This window comes from Grammomys surdaster, unplaced genomic scaffold (assembly GCF_004785775.1).
Source record: "Grammomys surdaster isolate TR1022 unplaced genomic scaffold, NIH_TR_1.0 185, whole genome shotgun sequence".
NCBI lineage: Eukaryota > Metazoa > Chordata > Mammalia > Rodentia > Muridae > Grammomys > Grammomys surdaster.
The window spans coordinates 13,458,110-13,476,488 of NW_021604630.1; the positions used below are offsets into that span (position 1 = coordinate 13,458,110).

General features: G+C 35.0%; 1 protein-coding gene across 2 annotated transcripts in view; it reads right to left on the reverse strand.

Annotated features, from left to right (window-relative positions):
* Sgcz (sarcoglycan zeta) overlaps positions 1–18,379 on the reverse strand; it is a 1,017,502-nt gene that overhangs the window by 22,093 nt on the left and 977,030 nt on the right. The window contains exon 5 of one of the 2 annotated variants that reach the window (XM_028768238.1): positions 7,587–7,709. The exons of the other annotated variant lie outside the window; for it this stretch is intronic. Coding sequence (XP_028624071.1) covers positions 7,587–7,709 — 123 coding nt within the window. The remainder of the gene's footprint in view (positions 1–7,586; positions 7,710–18,379) is intronic. 2 annotated transcript variants of the gene reach the window in all.

The window sequence follows — 18,379 nt, forward strand, 5'->3', positions numbered from 1 at the left end:
TTATATATTTATGCTTTTATGCCATTTTGATTACATACAACTATTAAGGTCAGTTCTAGGTTGAGGAACTATCAATACAATGGACTAATAGCACATAGTGAAGAAACAAGCAAGACAACAAACACAAATGGTCAAAGAACAAGCAAGGTAATAAAACAAAGTCCCGTGATCACTCCTATAATCACTATTTCTAAGGATTTATCAGGATGACCAAAACATCTGACCCGACTTCCCTGTCCTTGCCCAAAGTCATTTTCATGCCTGAAACCTACTTCATTGTTCTTGCCTAAAATTTAGATTCCTGCCTGAAATTACTTCTTTGTTCTAGCCTAAGATTTAAATTCCTGCATGAAGCCCATTTACTTGTCTTTGGCGAATGTCATATTCCTGACAAGCAGCACATTTCCTTGTCCTTGACCAATGTCAGATTCCTGCCAAGCAGCCCCAAAAGCTCTCCACATGTCTGCCTTGTTAATTTAGTAAACAAGACTGAGTCTGCTTTAGGTTGTTCTGACAATAATGCCTTCCTTACCCATCATGGAATATGCATTATCTAAAGCAATGCATTTATGTCTTAGGTTGATAAGGCTCTGTTCAGAATCTTACCCATCCTTGGCTTGCCAGCCTATTAAATTAATAACTCTTTCTGGGGGTCCATTTTCAGTTTCAAGTCATGTACTTTGGCAGCCAACATGTTGGTGTTGTTAAAGACAAGCTTTCACACGATCAGCAGGAATAAAATTATTCCCAGGACAAAAAGAGCTAGGTGATCAAGCTATAAATGCCATTCATGAAGCTTGACCAAAATGGAAATACTGACCTCAGGCCATGGAAAACTTTATCAGTAGTATCTACAGCATCAAAGCTCAGTAGAGCAGCATTCTTTAAATTCACAAGCTCATTATGCAAAGTTAAAACATCCAGAGAGCTGTTAGACTTATTCCAGAAACCCTGCAAGTGTCTTTAAACCTTTTCCTAATAATAATTACTATCATTGTAAACTTTAGAAGTAACACTAATACATTGGTATTTGGCATGTCACTTGAGATAGTTCCTTACACTTAATCTCTGAACCTCTTTCCAGATATTTGAATAGGATAAAGAGCATCAATTCATTGTTCAAACACCTATCTAAATCCTCTTGTATACTCAACACATTAGTAATATTTGTTTTGCCAAATGATTAACAAAAGTAGCTGTCTCAACTTCCTGTGTCAAAGCAATTGCAGAAGCAGTAGTGCTAGCAATTAATGTAACTAAAGCTGCTATGCCAACAATAATCAAGCCCACTACCCTCTTGCTTCCGCTCAAAGCCTGACTCACCTCTTCCAGTACTTGCAAGCATTTTTCAAAAAATCAAGGTTCTGTAATACTCAGGGCAATAAAACCAAAGCTGGTTGATAGACTCCTATAACAGACATGCCCGGTTTCAACACAGTAACACAATTAGAAAGTGTATAATCAATGCAACTTACATTAAATACTGTAGAAGAAACAAAAGTAATTTTAACTTGACAATTAAAAAAGCCTTAGCACATGCACTAACACTTGTTTGAAATCTAGATTCTGTTCCAACTTTATCTCCTGGTAACATATATCTATGATAACCTCCAGTATTTGCTGTTACCTTATTATGTGTAAGCATCATGTTTGCATGGGCCCATAATTACTTCAAACTCAGATGCTCCTGTAAGGTGTAAGCATTTATTATTCTCACATCTTTTGGATAAGGAACTGATGACCAAGATACTAATTACCTTCTTTGTCCCGGAAGTCACTGTCATTCCAACATAGATGCATCTGGGTACCAAGACACTTACAGCTTCTATTTCTGTCCAGACAGATCTCACCTCCTCTGTAGCCCTTCTGGTTCACAGTGGACAGGGTATCAGGACACTGAGAATGGTCGTTTCTGTTATCCCTAACACAATTTCACTTTTAAATATCACTGGATTTAGCTGCTAATGAGTAAGAATTAAAAATTTTCTTTTGTTTTTTTTCTTGAAGATTTATTTATTTAGTTTATGTATGTGGTTCACTGTTGCTGTTTTCAGGCACACCAGAGGAGGGCATCAGAGGATTGTGAGCCACCATGGGGTTGCTGAAAATTGAACTCAGAACCTCTAGAAGAGCAGTAGTCAGTGAACCATCTCTCTAGCCTCTTCTATTAAGTCTTTAAAAATATTATTTCCGGTAACGTAAGATAATCAGGTGTCATGGATTTTCAAATTATATATTAGCCCTTTCACCACCATTAAATATCAACATTTAATTAGTATGTTAGACTTAGGTTTATAACTTGTAACTTTTTCTATTAAAAATATTGTTAAACATTTATGGTTACTAAAATTTGTTACTTCACAATTGCCAACATTTATCATAGTATCTGATTGGCACATTATTAATATCAGTTTCAGTTAAGACTTAGTGCTTCATAGTAACTCAACAGTTAAATTTTTCTCTGGTATGAATACCTGTAGATTTCTTATGTGCTCTGAGATGTTAATTTTTAAGGTATTGGTTTACAATGAAATTAACTGACACATAAAAAGATATTCAATTTATGCATTTTTTGATATTTTGATACAATGAAACATTATCTAGCTTTTGAACAGGAGTAAACTTATCTTGGGAAGATCATTTCTTTCTGGAGGCATAATCTTTTTTTGAAGATTTTTTAAAAGTATGTATACATAATGGATTTTTGGTCATCTTATAATGAGATAACAACACAATATTTTACTTCTAAAGAACTATAATGTAAAGTTTTTCTATTGTACATAAATATTTGTGTAATAGCTATGATATGACTTGAAGAAGAGTCCTCATTTAAGGACCACCTAAGGCTGGTATTATTAATAGGTAATATTTTTAAAAGCCACATTTGCTTTTGTCATGCCATGCATGAGGAAAAACAAACTGCACATTGCCTAAGTTATTATTTGGTAATATAAATATTATTACCTTTTAAAAATTTATATTTTTTATTCTTTTACAATTTTATATATGTATACAATGCACCTCAACTATATCCACCATTCTTCTACTACCAGCCTCCTTCTCTTTCCCCTGAACTATTCCCAAAAGAATCTACTGCCCAACTCCATGACCTCCTCTTTTTTTTATAACCTCACGAGCCTAATTTAAGCTGCCTACAAGTGCATGGGTGTAGGCTTCTCTACAAGTTCATGGGTGTGGGCTTATCTACATGTGCACAAGTGTGGGTCTATCCACATGTGCATAGGTGTGGGGCAATCGACATGTGCACAGGTATGAGCCTATCCACATGTGCACGAGTATGAGTCTATCCAGAAGAGCATACAGCAACACACCAGCAACACTCCATCAGGAAAAAATGATCCCTCCCACAACATCCATGAATATTACTTTATACCTTCTTCTATTCCTTTTGCAGTTTCTCAAGGAGTCTTTAACTACCTGTGAATATGAAATAACCAGTGTAAATTTATCTTTGCAATTTCTAGATGTTTGTCTACTTTCTACTCCCATTTTCATCTTTTGTTCAATGTATTTTATTCCTTTTTCAACTATATAAATTCAAGACAAATAAGGATAGTAGGAATATTTAATATTGCAATTATAGTGGAAAAAGCATGTAACAAATACAGCTTTGACCCAGGGTTTGTCTCAGTTTATTTTCATTTGTCTCTTTTCTTTACCCAAATCCTAAATGTCGAACATTTAAAAAAAAAATGCTACTTGAAAGAAGAAAACCCAGCCTTGAAAGAATTTTCCCAGTGTGTTAAGCAGACAGAGTAAGTCTAACTGTTGCCCATCAGTTCAATGAATTCATGCCTTGCATCTTCGTGAATATAGATAGGATAAATTGTATATGTTATATTATATGATAAATGGGACTTTGCATATGTAATTAACTTTTTCATCAATGAACTAGGAGTATTTTTCTCCTGAAATGTCTGGTTGTTTGGCAATGTAGACTAAATAGCAAAATATGGCAAAGCCATTTGTGATGCCTAACTATATGCCAACTTGACACAATCTGGAGTTAAACTGTGCTGCATATTCTTGACTGAAGATCAACGTGGTAGGATCTAGGTCACTGGGGATGGTACCACACCTGGGTTGGTGGCTCTGGGTGTTATAAGAAAGTAAGTTGAGCAAGCCACAGAGATCAAGCCAGTAAGCAGCCTACCTCCATGGCTTTTACATCAGTTCCTGCCATCAGGTTCCTGCTTTGAGTTACTGCCCCAACTTTTCTGGATGATGAACTACATGTTTTAAGATATAATAAATCTTTTCCTTCAAATTGTTTTTGGTCATGGGGTTTTGTCACAATGGTCAAAATCTAACTAAGATGTCATATGAATAACTAAAGAGAGACACTTCCTAGTTAATGGACAAATGTGAAATGAGAAAAACATAATAGAAAAGAAGTTAAAGAATCCCACAGGAAATAAAAGGTTGAAGACATGATGCCTGCAGGTAGGATCCTTAGGATGTGTGAGAAGCAGTGTGATCTTTGAAGAGTCATGGCGATTATCCTGTTACACACAGAAAGAAAGGGAAAAAAGATGCTGCAAAAATGCCCAGCTAAGGTATGATGCATACGAAGTTGGACAATTTATTTATGCTACAGCAAAATTAATTATATCTCAAAGAAATTTCCTATCTCTAGCACATAGAAGAACTTTGGGCATCAAATGTAATCTTATGACAGCGCTACATAGAGAAGTTACTTTTTAAAATAGGCATTTTTAAATGATGAAATTCAAATACAATTAAAATGAGTGGCCTTTCATTATAAACATCTACACACTTCACATTAGTCAGTTGCACTTTCAATATTTACTTTAACTGACCTTGGGGGAAAAATAAGCTATGAAAATGTCTGGCAGCAAAGCCTCTCATAAGACAGCTCATTTGTGACAATGGCTGTGAACTGTATACTTACTTCAAAACTGCTAGTCATTTTTCATTTAGAAATTTAGAGGGGGCATGGAACAGTATTGTCTAATGTCTCTGAAGTTCCCCTCACTAGGAAGGTTAAGAAACAACTAGAAAACTGAGCACAGTCATTACTCCGAGTGTATAAACCTGAAAAAGTGTCCCTAGAGGAAATTAAGTGACTGAATATTACATTTCTTATCAAGCAGCACAGCCAATTCTCCTGTACCTTCTCAGACAAACTGTTTCTTCCTGGTGCCTGAGTAGTACAATATTCTCAGATTTGGACAGCTCTGAAGAACAAAGGAAAGGCTGATTGTAAAGCTGACCTCATCACAGTGGGCTAATGTAATAGACAGGAATGGAAAAACAAAAGCCAGGTAATAAAAACAAACCAGAAAATATTGATTCCAGCCCAGCAGCACACTGTTTAATTTAAAAGACAGCCCTTCAGAAAATCCTTTCTTGCGTTGTCAAACAAGCCCTGGAACCTGTCTATCCTTCCAATCATTCCATTAGAAAGACATAGAGGTGAGATGCTTTTGGCTTTCAAACAAACAGGAGGGCACAGGGTACATGCAGTTGGATTTCTCTATTCTTATGGGCTGCCACTTTTAATTGCTGTCATTTGGAGACAAGAGAGATACATTCTCCTCATGTACTTCACTACTTTCTGCTTTCTGCTAAGGCAAAAACAGATGTCTGCGTCAAACTAATAGTTTTCCTTTAACTTGAAGACATTCACCTTCCAAAGTCAGACTTATCGTTCACCTTCCCTTTGTTTCCTAGGATGCTATTCTATGTGGACTACAAATGAAAGTGCTGATTGTGTTTGATGGATGCAGCCTGAAAGTGTTGAGTGTGAGTCGGCTGTGCAGAAAGGTTCATGTTCTTTATGTGCTTACTGGCTCTCAGAAGATAATTACCTTAGGTGATTTCTTGACCTCATAGTAGGGAATACAAAATAAACAGAGTTTTAAAGGATAATTTTGAACTCAAGTCTAAAACTCTGGCTTATTCAGGAATGTTAAGAACAGTCACATAAGTAGATGACCTCAAGGGAATTACTACCAAGCAAAACTGGTCCATTCAAGAATAAATTAATTAGGATTCTTGAATAAACAATTATCTACTACGGCAATCAAGCAGCGATGTTGTTTTATTTGTGTTTGATTCTAAAATTGCACCCTGATAGTTTATCTGTGAAAGGTTTACTGAGAACTGATCACGTTAAGGGCACTATATTCTCAGGGAATAATTGATGGATAAATTTGAAGAGAGATGGATTGAAGGATGAATTTGGAGCCTGGCTAGCTATAGGTCACCATGAAAATTATTTTGAGGGATATATTTTCATCCCCATGATCTTTTTCTTTTCATGACTTTGCTTCCCACCTTCACCGAGTATCACTTTTACATCACTCTCTGCTGTGAGTCTAAGCATGATCTCTGCTCTAAAAGTTTGGAGCTATCCAAATGCAAACGTAGACTGCCAAACCTCTAAAACACTGTGACAAATTCTCTGTGTCTATCAAATTGTTGTTCATTATTTTGCTTGTTTATTTTGTCATCATAAATTTTGTTGCCACATGGAGAATTAAGACAGCTATGTTCAGGTCAGAGGGGGACCTTTAATATATAAACCCCTGTACCCTAAGTAGCCTAAATATAAATATCCTAAAATCTTTAGCACCATGAAAGTGATTTTGTTAAAGATACATAAACATAACCATTGTTGAAATCATCTACTTCTGTCTGAATTAAGAGTCCATTGGAAAAAAATGACATCATTCATAAAGTGAAAGAAAGTGAGGAAAGAATTCATCTTAGTTTTATTTCCTTTGGATATTGCTTAAATAGGAAACTTTTCATGGGACTAATTTACAGTTCACACAGATCTTTTGTCACATGTACTTTGAAGTCTTGTCAGAATAGTTATCTAATTTACATGGAGCACCCTGGAGTCGATGTCTCTTTGTAGTGTTATTTGTCAGAAGACTAGGGTACTGCTTTAAAGTATCTGTGAGGATACCAGTCAATCCCTTCATATTGTATTCTGTGCTCTGCCCAATTTTCTCTCCTATGCACATGAAATTATAAACTATATTTGTCTTTGATATTTAAGTGTCAGAAGCAAGAACAAAGCTGTTCTGCAGTTAGTAAATCGTATCCAGGTAAAGAAGTAAGGAAGGATTTAGCATAAGTTTTTAGGTATCCATGTCTGGTTTTCTGTGAGTTGGGGATTATATATATATATATATATATATATATATATATATATATATAATATGGCTGTATAAATATGGAAGGTTCACATAGGAGGAAACTATACTCAAGAAGGATGGAAAACAGAAGACTAGATAATGGTACCTCTAATTTTGATATGTCATCTTTAATCATATATTCTTATACCACCCTAGCCCATTGTTTATTTTAGCTGAGTGACACAGATTTACATTTTGAACAGTAATAAGGCTTTCTAGACTCTGTTCTTTAGCCACAGCTATCAACTTTATTTGAAGACTATTTGGATACTAAATGTGGCATAGTAATATGGTAGATACAGTTTTCAGAAAGGACGTCAAATGGCATGTAAAGAATCTTCTCTGCAATTGTGTATGCTTTAATTAGATTTAAAAAAAAGACCTCCATTACAGTACCTGTAACCTTTAGCTTCTCAGCCCCAATAGTGATCTCATCTTCATCTGCCGAAAATAGCACCCGGCCATCTTCACTTGCTCTCACTTCAAATCTCTTACACTGTGCCTCAACAGCCTCTGCTCCTGCAGTGAGAGGGAAGGTTTGAAAATGAAGTTGGTACACAATTTGCATACACTGTTTTTCATAAAGAGAAAAGAGATGCACACATCAGTCTCCTTGCTTGTCTTTGTTGCATGTTTTACATCTCAATTAACATTTTTAAGTGGTTACCCTTTTTCAATGCCCTCAGATTTCAGTGAATATTTCCAGATTAGATTAACTGGTCATGCAAATTAGTTTTATAGGTTTAAGGCTGTTCTAATAGGGTCTGTGGGCTCAGCCAGATGAAAACACCTGGCATACCAACAGGTGAGGCAATATCTGCTTTGATGTCTACTGGAGGCAAAGGTTAGTCATTCCCGTCACCTGGCACATGGTAGATGCTCAATAAATGAGGCCTCAATGATTCACATCTTTCTCTGCAGTGCAGAACACCATACCCACATTGCTATCTTACTGCGTTTTCTAAAGCACCAGTAATTAGTAACTCTTTACCTCACATTCCATAAATTTTAGTGTAGATATCTTCTTACATCTTTAATGTCAATGAATTTAAAAGTTTAGCTCTACTTTATTTTCTATGATAATATAGTTTAATAATTTATTTTTCCTATTTTGAAATATAAGCTACTTTAGTGCTTTAAAGTGCAATTCAAGGAAAAAAAACAGAAAATAATTTTCATTTTTCTGTTAAGTTATGTTCATCAATTCACCCAAAAGTCCTAAGACCAACTTCCATATTTAGAAAAGGATTAACTTACAAGTTAGAAGGCATGCAGCAGGAAGTTCTAACTGGATTATAGATGAGTTTTAGCTGTGGAAGAGATTCCTTAAACACTGGGCAAGTTGGAAAATTTTCCACAGTGTTGATTTTTTTATTTGACTTTCCACATTTTCATATGCGCCTCCCATTTTTGTTCTATAAATGTATCATCTAAGTTTTGCTAATTCATAAGTAAAACCCTACCCACTCAGAACCACAGGCATTTATATTTTAATTCATCCTCTTACTCAGTATGATATTTGTTTTCAAGTGACACTTAGTAGGTAAATGCTAGCTGGTGAATTTTCAACTCCTCCCTCTTTCCATCCCTTTTTGGTCCCCTTCCTCAATCCTAGCTGAGTTTTCCTCCCACAACTCATCATAGGCTGGAGGAAGTGACACGTTCTTAAGGTCATCATGTCTAAGGAGCAATAAACAAGTCATAAGCTAAAGAAAGAGTGTCGTTGTGGTAAAAAGGAGGGGCTTTTCGAGAAAACAGAAAGGAGAAAATAAAGCAATTTATATTTAAATTATTAAAAAAAAACCCTTTACGTTGAGAATGAGGTGTATGTTTTTCCTATATTTTGGTATTATATAGAGAGGGAATATGAAAACGCTCAACTAGGCCTGTGTTTAACAGGACAAAATTAATACTCCTTTCTTGGACAGGCTGGTTAAAAAAAGCATGAGTTATATCTTTAAAATATTGTATCTTTTGGAAAGATTTTTTTTTAACTTTTGAGATTATAACTTAATTATTTCTCCATTTGGTTCCTCTCTCCAAACCTTCCCATGTGCCCCTTCCTCCTCACCTTCAAATTAAGGAACTTAACACAACAAAAGAAAACTAATTGTTAACTACCATGTGGTGCTGAAGAAGCAATTGGTGTGCTAGTGGGTACATGTTAATTGGAGGTGAATCTCCTACCACTAATTTACTAAACCAGCATAATCTCTATCAAGAATATATGAACATTTGCCCTTATACTCACAAACAATGTAGTTTTCAACCTTCATCAGAATTTTTTTCACAGCAAATGAAAATATGTACAGAAAGTGATAATCAATCAAAATCATTTATTTTTATTTCTTTAAATGAATAACTGTTCTTACAGAATTTAATGAAAATATTGAAACAAACATTGTAGACTTACTATCTTTGGTCACCATCTTGTTTTTTTGAATATTATTTCAGGGGGTGGGAGTCATTTGAATGCTTTCATCTAGTCATGGTCTAATGTATGTTTTGCCATTAGTCATTGTACCGTAGTAACTTAACTGAGAGAGAATCAGAACATTGAGGTCAATGTATTGACAAATTTGACTTTTAGATATATATATCTCAGTGTTTAGATGTGTCTCCCAGAGACTAGAGCACACATTGAGCCTCAATGATCTTAAAATTAATATAGATCTTTTATGCATAAAACTTTAACGTTTATGACTTATTACCATCTTCAATTACACTCAATTTCTGTCCTAAATTGATTTATAAGTTGCATTTGATGGCGTAGACATGCACTAGTTAATTACACACACATGAAGACATTATATACACACACAGAATACCACGAGCTGTCTAAGAATAGTGAGGAAAGTCTTTATTCAGAAGATTCTATACAAATATTAAAATATTATACTGTTTGTCACACAAACTATTACAAATAAACTATTAGAAATAAACTACTAGAAACTTCTGTAGATTGGTGTCTGGCTTTGGCAAAGGGAGTTGCAATTTTAATCCATTAACTTTAAATGAGCAAAGGCAAATAAGCAAATTGCACAATATTTATGCATGCAAAATAGATGAGAAGCACCTAAGCCATAAATTAATGCATACAAAAATCATCCAATTGAAAAACAGATATAAAATTAATACTTGAGACTGCACTTTATTCACTATATTAGCATAATGACAGATGGCAAATGGAAAGTAATTAGCCGTGACCTGATAGTAAATAAATGTTTCAGATCAGAAAATAATTATATAGCATCACATTTATATACATTGCCTTTTTAAATCCACAAATAAAAACAAAAAATTTATAATTGGAGATATAATCAGTTTTTAGGACTATTGATATTTAAGTCTGATATATTAAACATCTTGATACTGAACTTAATATATTTGAAATATATTTGGTTACCTATCAGTCATTTATGTCTAATATCACATTGTTTTAGACAAGATCCGATTGTCCAAAGGTGCAATTACATTAAGTATAATAAAGCAATAATAAACTATTGTCTTTTCATTTTTTATATTGATTGATAAAATACTAGAACTGGAAATTTTTCTTTGACAAGAACATTCAAGGATGCTTAAACAATACATTTGAAAGGCATTTTAGGTTCCCTTTAAGACTGATTCAAAGAAAAGTATACAATGATCTATGTGGTTATGTCTTCCTGTCTCCTATGTGTCTTTCTCAACATCTGTATAATCTCTTATCACATCCTACATTACTGTACTTTAATTTTATATATGTATCAACATTTCCATGTTCTTGAAGATTATTAAGAATATAGAAATGGGGAAAAAGAATAACATCTAAAATGGAAATAAAATATCCTATAAAAATTAATTTTTAAAATGTCAGTGAAAAATAAAAGAGTATAGAAATTTCCACGGCAAAACTAGATTCACAATTCTTCAATCAGAAATCTCTTATTAAAATTTCGATGAGATATATGAATAATTTTTAACATAAAAAAACAACCTCAGTCACCATTGGAGACAAGATCCATCCAGGGCTCTGCAGTACCTTCTGTTTACAGGTCTCAACAAGGACCACAAGATGAAAATGGATATGAGCCAGCTGTCACTGAGAGAGCATCACCATACACATCAAGTTCATGTAGATCAATATTCAGAGGTGTGCTCTTTACAGCCTGTGAGTAGTGTGCCTTGGAGCTCCTGAGGGTAGGCAAGTACAAGTGTGTCCCCATGTTCATCAAGAGGGTGGGGACTCACATCCAAACCTAGAGTAAGTGGGGCAATCTGAGCAACAGTCAGCAGCCATGAGCAAAGGTGCAGCCAAAGACTGATAGCACCATCCCTTCTCAATAAAAATTTATGCGATGTGTGAATATTCCCACACATGTACATACACACACACACATACATCACTTATATATTAAATGAATACTAATACATCTGTGATATGGGAAGACATGACAGAGAATTAAGATGATCAATCTCTCACCTTGCTGGAGGATTCTTACTCCTAACTCTGAAGTCTTTGGATTTGGGGTTCTCTTGGTAACCTTTGACAGTTAAGATTGTCCCTCCTCCCTACAACCACTGACACATGGGTTAAGGTCAGAATTGCCCTTTGTTTTCCAGGAACTAATGTAGCATTGAAAATGCTCAAATTCAGGGGGTTTGCCTCTGTCCTTTGATCTCTGTCCCTAATAATATCCATCAATATCCCAATAATCTAACAGTTTGTATTGAGTCCCTTACTCCCCAGTAAAGGTTTATTTCTTATCTGTGATGGATTCTGTTATTTGTAACCATTTGTAGCATTTCCTTACTTATAATTCATACTATCAAGCCTCTGGATCTTCATTTGTATTTTAAAAAAATAAGCTAAGAAATGGGCTTCAGAGTCATGTCCTTAAGAACACTTACTGCTCTTGCAGAGGAATGTTATATTATTTCCAATACCAAAAGTGGCTAACAACAATCTGTAACTCCAGTTTCAAGGGCTCCTTTGCCATCATCTTATCTCTTCCTGATGCATACTTGGTACGTTTACACAGTGGCAAAGCATTCATAAGCATAAACTAAAAATAGATACATTTTTAAAAATTAACTTAAAGCCTGCATATAAAAACACACAAATAATTTTGTCTAACACTTACTAGAAGTATAGCTGTTAGTACCAACTTGTTGGAGTTCATATTGTCACTATGCCTTAGGCCCATGCCTCTCTGTCCTTGTCAATGAATAAAGTTTAGTCTGCAGAATGATACATTTTTCAATTGTATAATTTTTTATGAATTATCTACCACTCAGAGGTAGATCAGTTATTTTGTGTTCATTAATATTTAAAAATCTGCTTATTTGGCTCTGTTCATTTAAATTTAATGAATTAGTTTAACTTCTGTTGAAATTAATTTTTATTGTTATCATCTTCTAATTTATTACTTATGTGTGCAGTTTTCAAATGCTCTTTTAACTGAAATAATAAACATTTTATTTTATGTGTTAATTTTTATTTTTTGCATGTGTGTGTGCCTCTGTCTTTCTGTCTCTTTCCTCTCTGTCTCTCTCTGTGTCTCTGTCTGTTACTTGTGTCTGTGTCTGTCTCTCTCTCAGTCTGTCTCTATCTCTCTGTTTCTGTCTCTCTCTTTGTCTCTCTCTTTCCGTGTGTGTGTGTATGTGTGTGTGTGTGTTCTTTAATTCAGACCCTCATACCTTCTGAGTGTGAATCATATAGGTGGAAAAAGGCACTGTCAGGAATCACAATGTTATTGGGTGAGAATCTCAGTACCAGGCATGTGTTACTTCATTTTAAGTTATTGGTCAGGGAGAATTTCAGGCCTCATATGTAATAAGGCCTATTGCAAAACTTGGCATGAGTTTTGTTTCTGAAATCCCAGGACTATGGCTATGAAAGAAGAAAGATCAGTGGTTCAAGATCATTGTAAGAAATATATTGTTATGATCCATTTTCATAATAAGTTTAGAAAATTATATCTAATTTTAACACATTAAAAAATAAGCAGGAGACCTTAAGTCCTCTCTTTTCTATTTGGCAAGTGGTCCCTGCTTGCCTTAGAACAATGGGAGCTGAAATGTGACAGGCTGTCTGATACATTACTGAGGCTTGGATGAGAAAGATGCAGTCTCAAGCCTTAGGATATTCAATAGATAAAGGTTTGTGTGGTGAATTTGGGGTGGGGGCTATGCTAGAAGAGCAGGAAGATTGTCCCAGCCTATGGGAAAAAAGATGTAGGGATGTCTCATGGTCTGACATGTTAAAACCACTCTCTCCTGCCAATTCTTAGAGTTCTGATCTTTCTCTAAGTTGCTATTTCATTGTAGTAGAATTGGATATTGAAAACTCATTTACTTTTGTTATTGTTTGCATTCGGTATTACACAGTGAGGATCTTTTTTCTCACAGTTATCCTTAGCTACTGAGTTCTAGATGACTCCAGGTTCAGCTACACACAACCCTATCGTAGACAAAAACAAACAAGGGTGGGGGGAAGACGATGAGGGGAATGACTGTTGTATTGCTTCTTGTACAGCCACTCATTAATGATTCAATATGATTTGGCTGTAGGATCTGAATAAGTCAAACAGCAAAGAACAAGAACCACCTCCCTCTGGCTGATGTTTGTAAACCCAGAAGGGAATACACAGGGCTTTGGTAAAGAAAGAACTATCACTGCCCATCATTCTGGGTCACAGCATCTCCATACTCTACTACCAACATAACCAGCATGGTTTGCCTGTTAATTCAGTTGTGATATAGCTATTATGAGTACAACCAACTGTTTTGCGATTGGATTTAATGTGCATTCCCCAGGAAAGATTTCATGTCTGGTACTGAAAGCCAGGGCAAAAGCTCCTGGGCAGGAAGGTCAGAACCACCAGTGGAGAAGCAAATGCTTCTGTTTTGTTAAAAGAATATCATGTGCCTGTGGAATTGCCTCCTCTACATTAGTGTTTACACTCAGCGTATAATGAAGGGAAACTTTTCTTTTTATTCCACTATTTTTTGAGTGGGCAACGGATACTGCTGAGACTAATTCAACAAAGTGCTGAGAATAAGTGATTCTTGCCATGGCACAGTGGCCACACATTCAGCTATACAGAGAAGAGAAGAATGAATCTTTTATATCCCTTTCAAGTCTCTGCAAAAGGAAGCAGAGAGAATGTAAAAGCCCAAGCTCTCAACCCTAAACACATACACATATGGGCAACACTGCATGAACTCAGCGGGTTGTTTTTAAAAATTTAAATGTGTGTGCATATATTTGTGATAACAGTAATTAAAGACTAAGGGGCTATAAATTTGAGAATGAGGTGGTGGGGAGGGTGGGAAGAATTAGAGAAAGGAAAGGGAGGCAGAAATCATACTAATACAACCTTCATTTATGAAGTCCTCAAAGTGAAGATGAATGAATGAATGAATAAACAAATAAATAAATAAATACTTTGGAAAAGACAAAAGAATGGATGGAGCCTTGTGCAGCTATTTCCTCTGATCTGAAACATTTATTCCTGGTGGAAAGGCTATGGTCCTAGGACTCAGGACATTAATGACCTCACTGACATTAAATGCCTCAAGAAATACAAGGACACTCAAAAATCCCAAGATTCACTAGTCCTGACCCAAAGGTTTTATAGGCATGAAAGGACTGATGGAGACTTTGAAGAAACCCTGTAGTTGAGTGGCCTACATATTTGCCAATAGCACAGTGACCCAGCTTTCCTGAGCAGTCACCCATCCCAATGTGTTTTTTAGCTGACGCAGCTCTGCCTTTGAGTTCCACAGACCTCTATGTATAATCCTTCACCCATGCTCTTATAAGACAGCCCAATGACATCATTTGCTGAGCTAGACCTAGTGAGATTGCTTCTTTGTTTGTTAGCAACCATTTATAGGGCATGTATATTCTTTCTCTAACAAAATAAAAGTTACATATAATCCATTCCTGGTAGAGAACCGCTATAGGCATAATGTTTTTGTGCATTATGTAAAGATTAACCTTGTGTTATTCAAGTGCTGATTTATCTGCCCACACATATTGTTGCAACCCAGACAGGACATTCTAATGCTTATTCCAAATATTTCTTGTTTCAAATTTATTTAACCAATGCTCACCACTTATTCTCTGCCTTGTTAATAAAAGATGATCAGTGTCTGGACAGAAGAGAGAACTGGGCAGTATTTCTACCAACCGTAAGAGGGATGGGAGAGAGAGGAGTCAGAGGTATTTATCATGAGAAGCAGGGGTTGGCTCAGGAAACATCATTGGAGAACATACCTGAAACTCAAAGAAGAGACCAATACAAAAATGCAAATATCTCAAGAATTTGGCTAGGAGGTAGCCAGATTAGCCTAGAGGATTAGAATAGATCAATGATTGTCCAGGTTTTGTGCTATAAGCTTGCTTGAATAAATCTACCAGTCTCAGTCTCTCTTCATTTGGGAGCTAGAGATGGGTGGAGAAAACCTATATATTATTAAAATACTATTACAAAGGCACCCAAGCATTTCTCTCTTCTTTACAAAGTGACTTCCAGTATGTTTTCACTGCCACTCAATATTTTTTTGATGTCACTAAGGTATGCTTATTAATATTTAAATTTTTAACATAACAAATTACATTGCTATTTAATTTAAATCATTGAAAACTTTCCTATCTTCTCTCTGAAATATGACTTTAAGGTAGTAGTGTAGCAAGTGAACTTAATATAAAAGAAGAATAAACTTGAAGGTAAAAATTTTTAAGTAGTTTTAAGAATAGAAATCACAATATAGTGTTAGTCTGTCAGCTAAATCCTGTGATACTGTGTCTTTGTGAGGTGACTATTCTTTTTTTTTTTTTTGGTGATGTGTTATGTACTGCAAATGCATTTGTTAATGGTTACATGAATTCTTAATGACTTTTGCTTTGAAAAGCATTATTTATGGTTTCCATAGAAGCACCAAATCCTCATTCATCTCTAGACAAATGATGAGGTAGAACATTTGGATTATAATTTTACATTAGAAAGGATGATTTTTTAAACCATCTGACATATTTTAATGTTTTACTTCAGCAAAAGCAATGGTTTGTTGGTTCTTTGTTACTTTTGGTTAATCAAAAGAAAAGATATGAAAGACTTCATTCATCGCAACCTGTTTTTAGTATTTCACACTTGAAATGAATATTGGTGTGTATTGATTTTGTAGAATAAAAGGTTTCTTGTGATAGCTCATCATGCAATGTGCTTTGTTCATATTCACCCTGCTGTAGTTAGTTTCTCTGAGAAAAGAGTACCCTACTAGTTGGCTTATTTAGCTCATAATTTGAGGCTATCTTGGTGGGGAAGTTGTAAGTGCAGGAGTATGATAAAGCTGGACAAAATGTGTTTATAGCCAGTTAAGAAATGAGAGATAAGCCGGATGGTGGTGGTGGTGTGTGTCTTTAATTGAAGCATCAGGTGGCAGAGGCAGGCAGATCTCTGTGAGTTCTAGGCCAACCTGGTCTACTACACATGTTCCAGAACTGCCAAATTCCACTGATCATCATACACTCATTCTATTATTCTTTCTTTTCCCTTCTGCCACACTTTCACTTCCACATGCCTTTCTCTTCCCTTGTAGAGTCATGACCTTTATTTTGTCCTAGCTAGCAAATATGGTGGATACCACGCTACAGGAAATGTATGTAGCCAATTATGTATAAGTTCTATCAGAAATTATGGAGCTGTCATTTGGGCCTGATGGGACACATCTTTCATTGCAGCACCGTGAAGGGCTAAGTTAGGAAGTTGGCAAATACAAGTGCTTCCTGGGATGCAGAGCATGTTCAATAATACTTGGACAAATTAGTAAGGTCATGACTCAAGTCAAACAAGCAAGTACACAAAAAGAAATACAACCAAAGAACAATCAGAGAAAGACAACAAAAATACTAGTGGTTTAGGTAAGTGGTAGGGATTTTCTTGCCATGCATGGGGCCTTGGTTGTTTCCAGTATCACAAACACATACCCAAAAAGAAGATTAAACAGGAGTAGCAACAACAGTAGGAGGGAAAAATGTGAAAAAATATAAATATTAAAATTATAGAGATTTTATCTGACAACAGTACAATAATCTTTCAACAACAGAAACTGAATTAGAAGTCATAATTAAAAGTGAAGGTGCCCATTTTAAAATAGGCCATGAGAAAGCTTAGAAATAATAATCACAAGTTGGAAAGTATTTCAAACTGAATTAGTATGTTTTTAACCTCTAAACTTAAGGAACTATATTACTAAATTAGTACTTTTGGTGAGATGGATGGCCTCACATGATTATATTAAAAGAAAAGAAAAACTAAAAAAAAAAAAAAACTTAATGGTCACACTTTTTTGTTAAAAAGTTAGAAAACATGTAACAAAAATAGAACCATAATATAACTTTAAAAAATAATTCTAGAACCATCCTATCACCACAACTAATAATAATAACAACAACTACCTTTATATATTTATATAGAATTATGTAGTTAATGAATAAATGAAGAAGATATGGGTAGATACTAATACAGTAGGTTGCAAGCATTGTGATACATTAGCAATGATGATAAAAGTAGATTATTATATCAATTGATAACATTCACCAGTTTCTGATAAACTTGGCCATAAGTAGCTAAGAAGCAATGAATAATGAATCCTAGTAATCAACAGGGATTTATTTATGCAAATAAATTGAAATTTCAGTAGAAAGAAGGAGATAGATGGTTGCCTGTAGGTGGGCTTTTGAGACTTTTGTTATTAACCCAAAGGTAGTTGTTGTTGTTATTATTATTATTATTAGTTGTGGTGATAGGATGGTTCTAGAATTATGGTGTGATAGGACAGTTTTAGAATTGTGGTGTTAGTTGTGTGACTCTCATGATATACTTGGTTTCTTTACATATTGCTAAATGGTTTCAGGATTTTGAATTAAGTGTTTCACTTTGAGTTTTGAATATCATTGAAAGGAAGGTTGTAGTTTCATTATAATGTGGACATTTGATTTTCCCAACCCTACGTATTGAAGAGCCAATATTTTCCTAATATAAAGCCCTTTTGACACCTTCTCGCCTGAATTGTTTTCAGAAGGAAACAGTTTCTGCTGCTTGAATACATAATGTAGGTTTTTAGTATATTTAAATAGAATTCAAAAGTGTGTCCATCAATACATAATTACTTCTAATGCTGAGGAAAGAACCTGC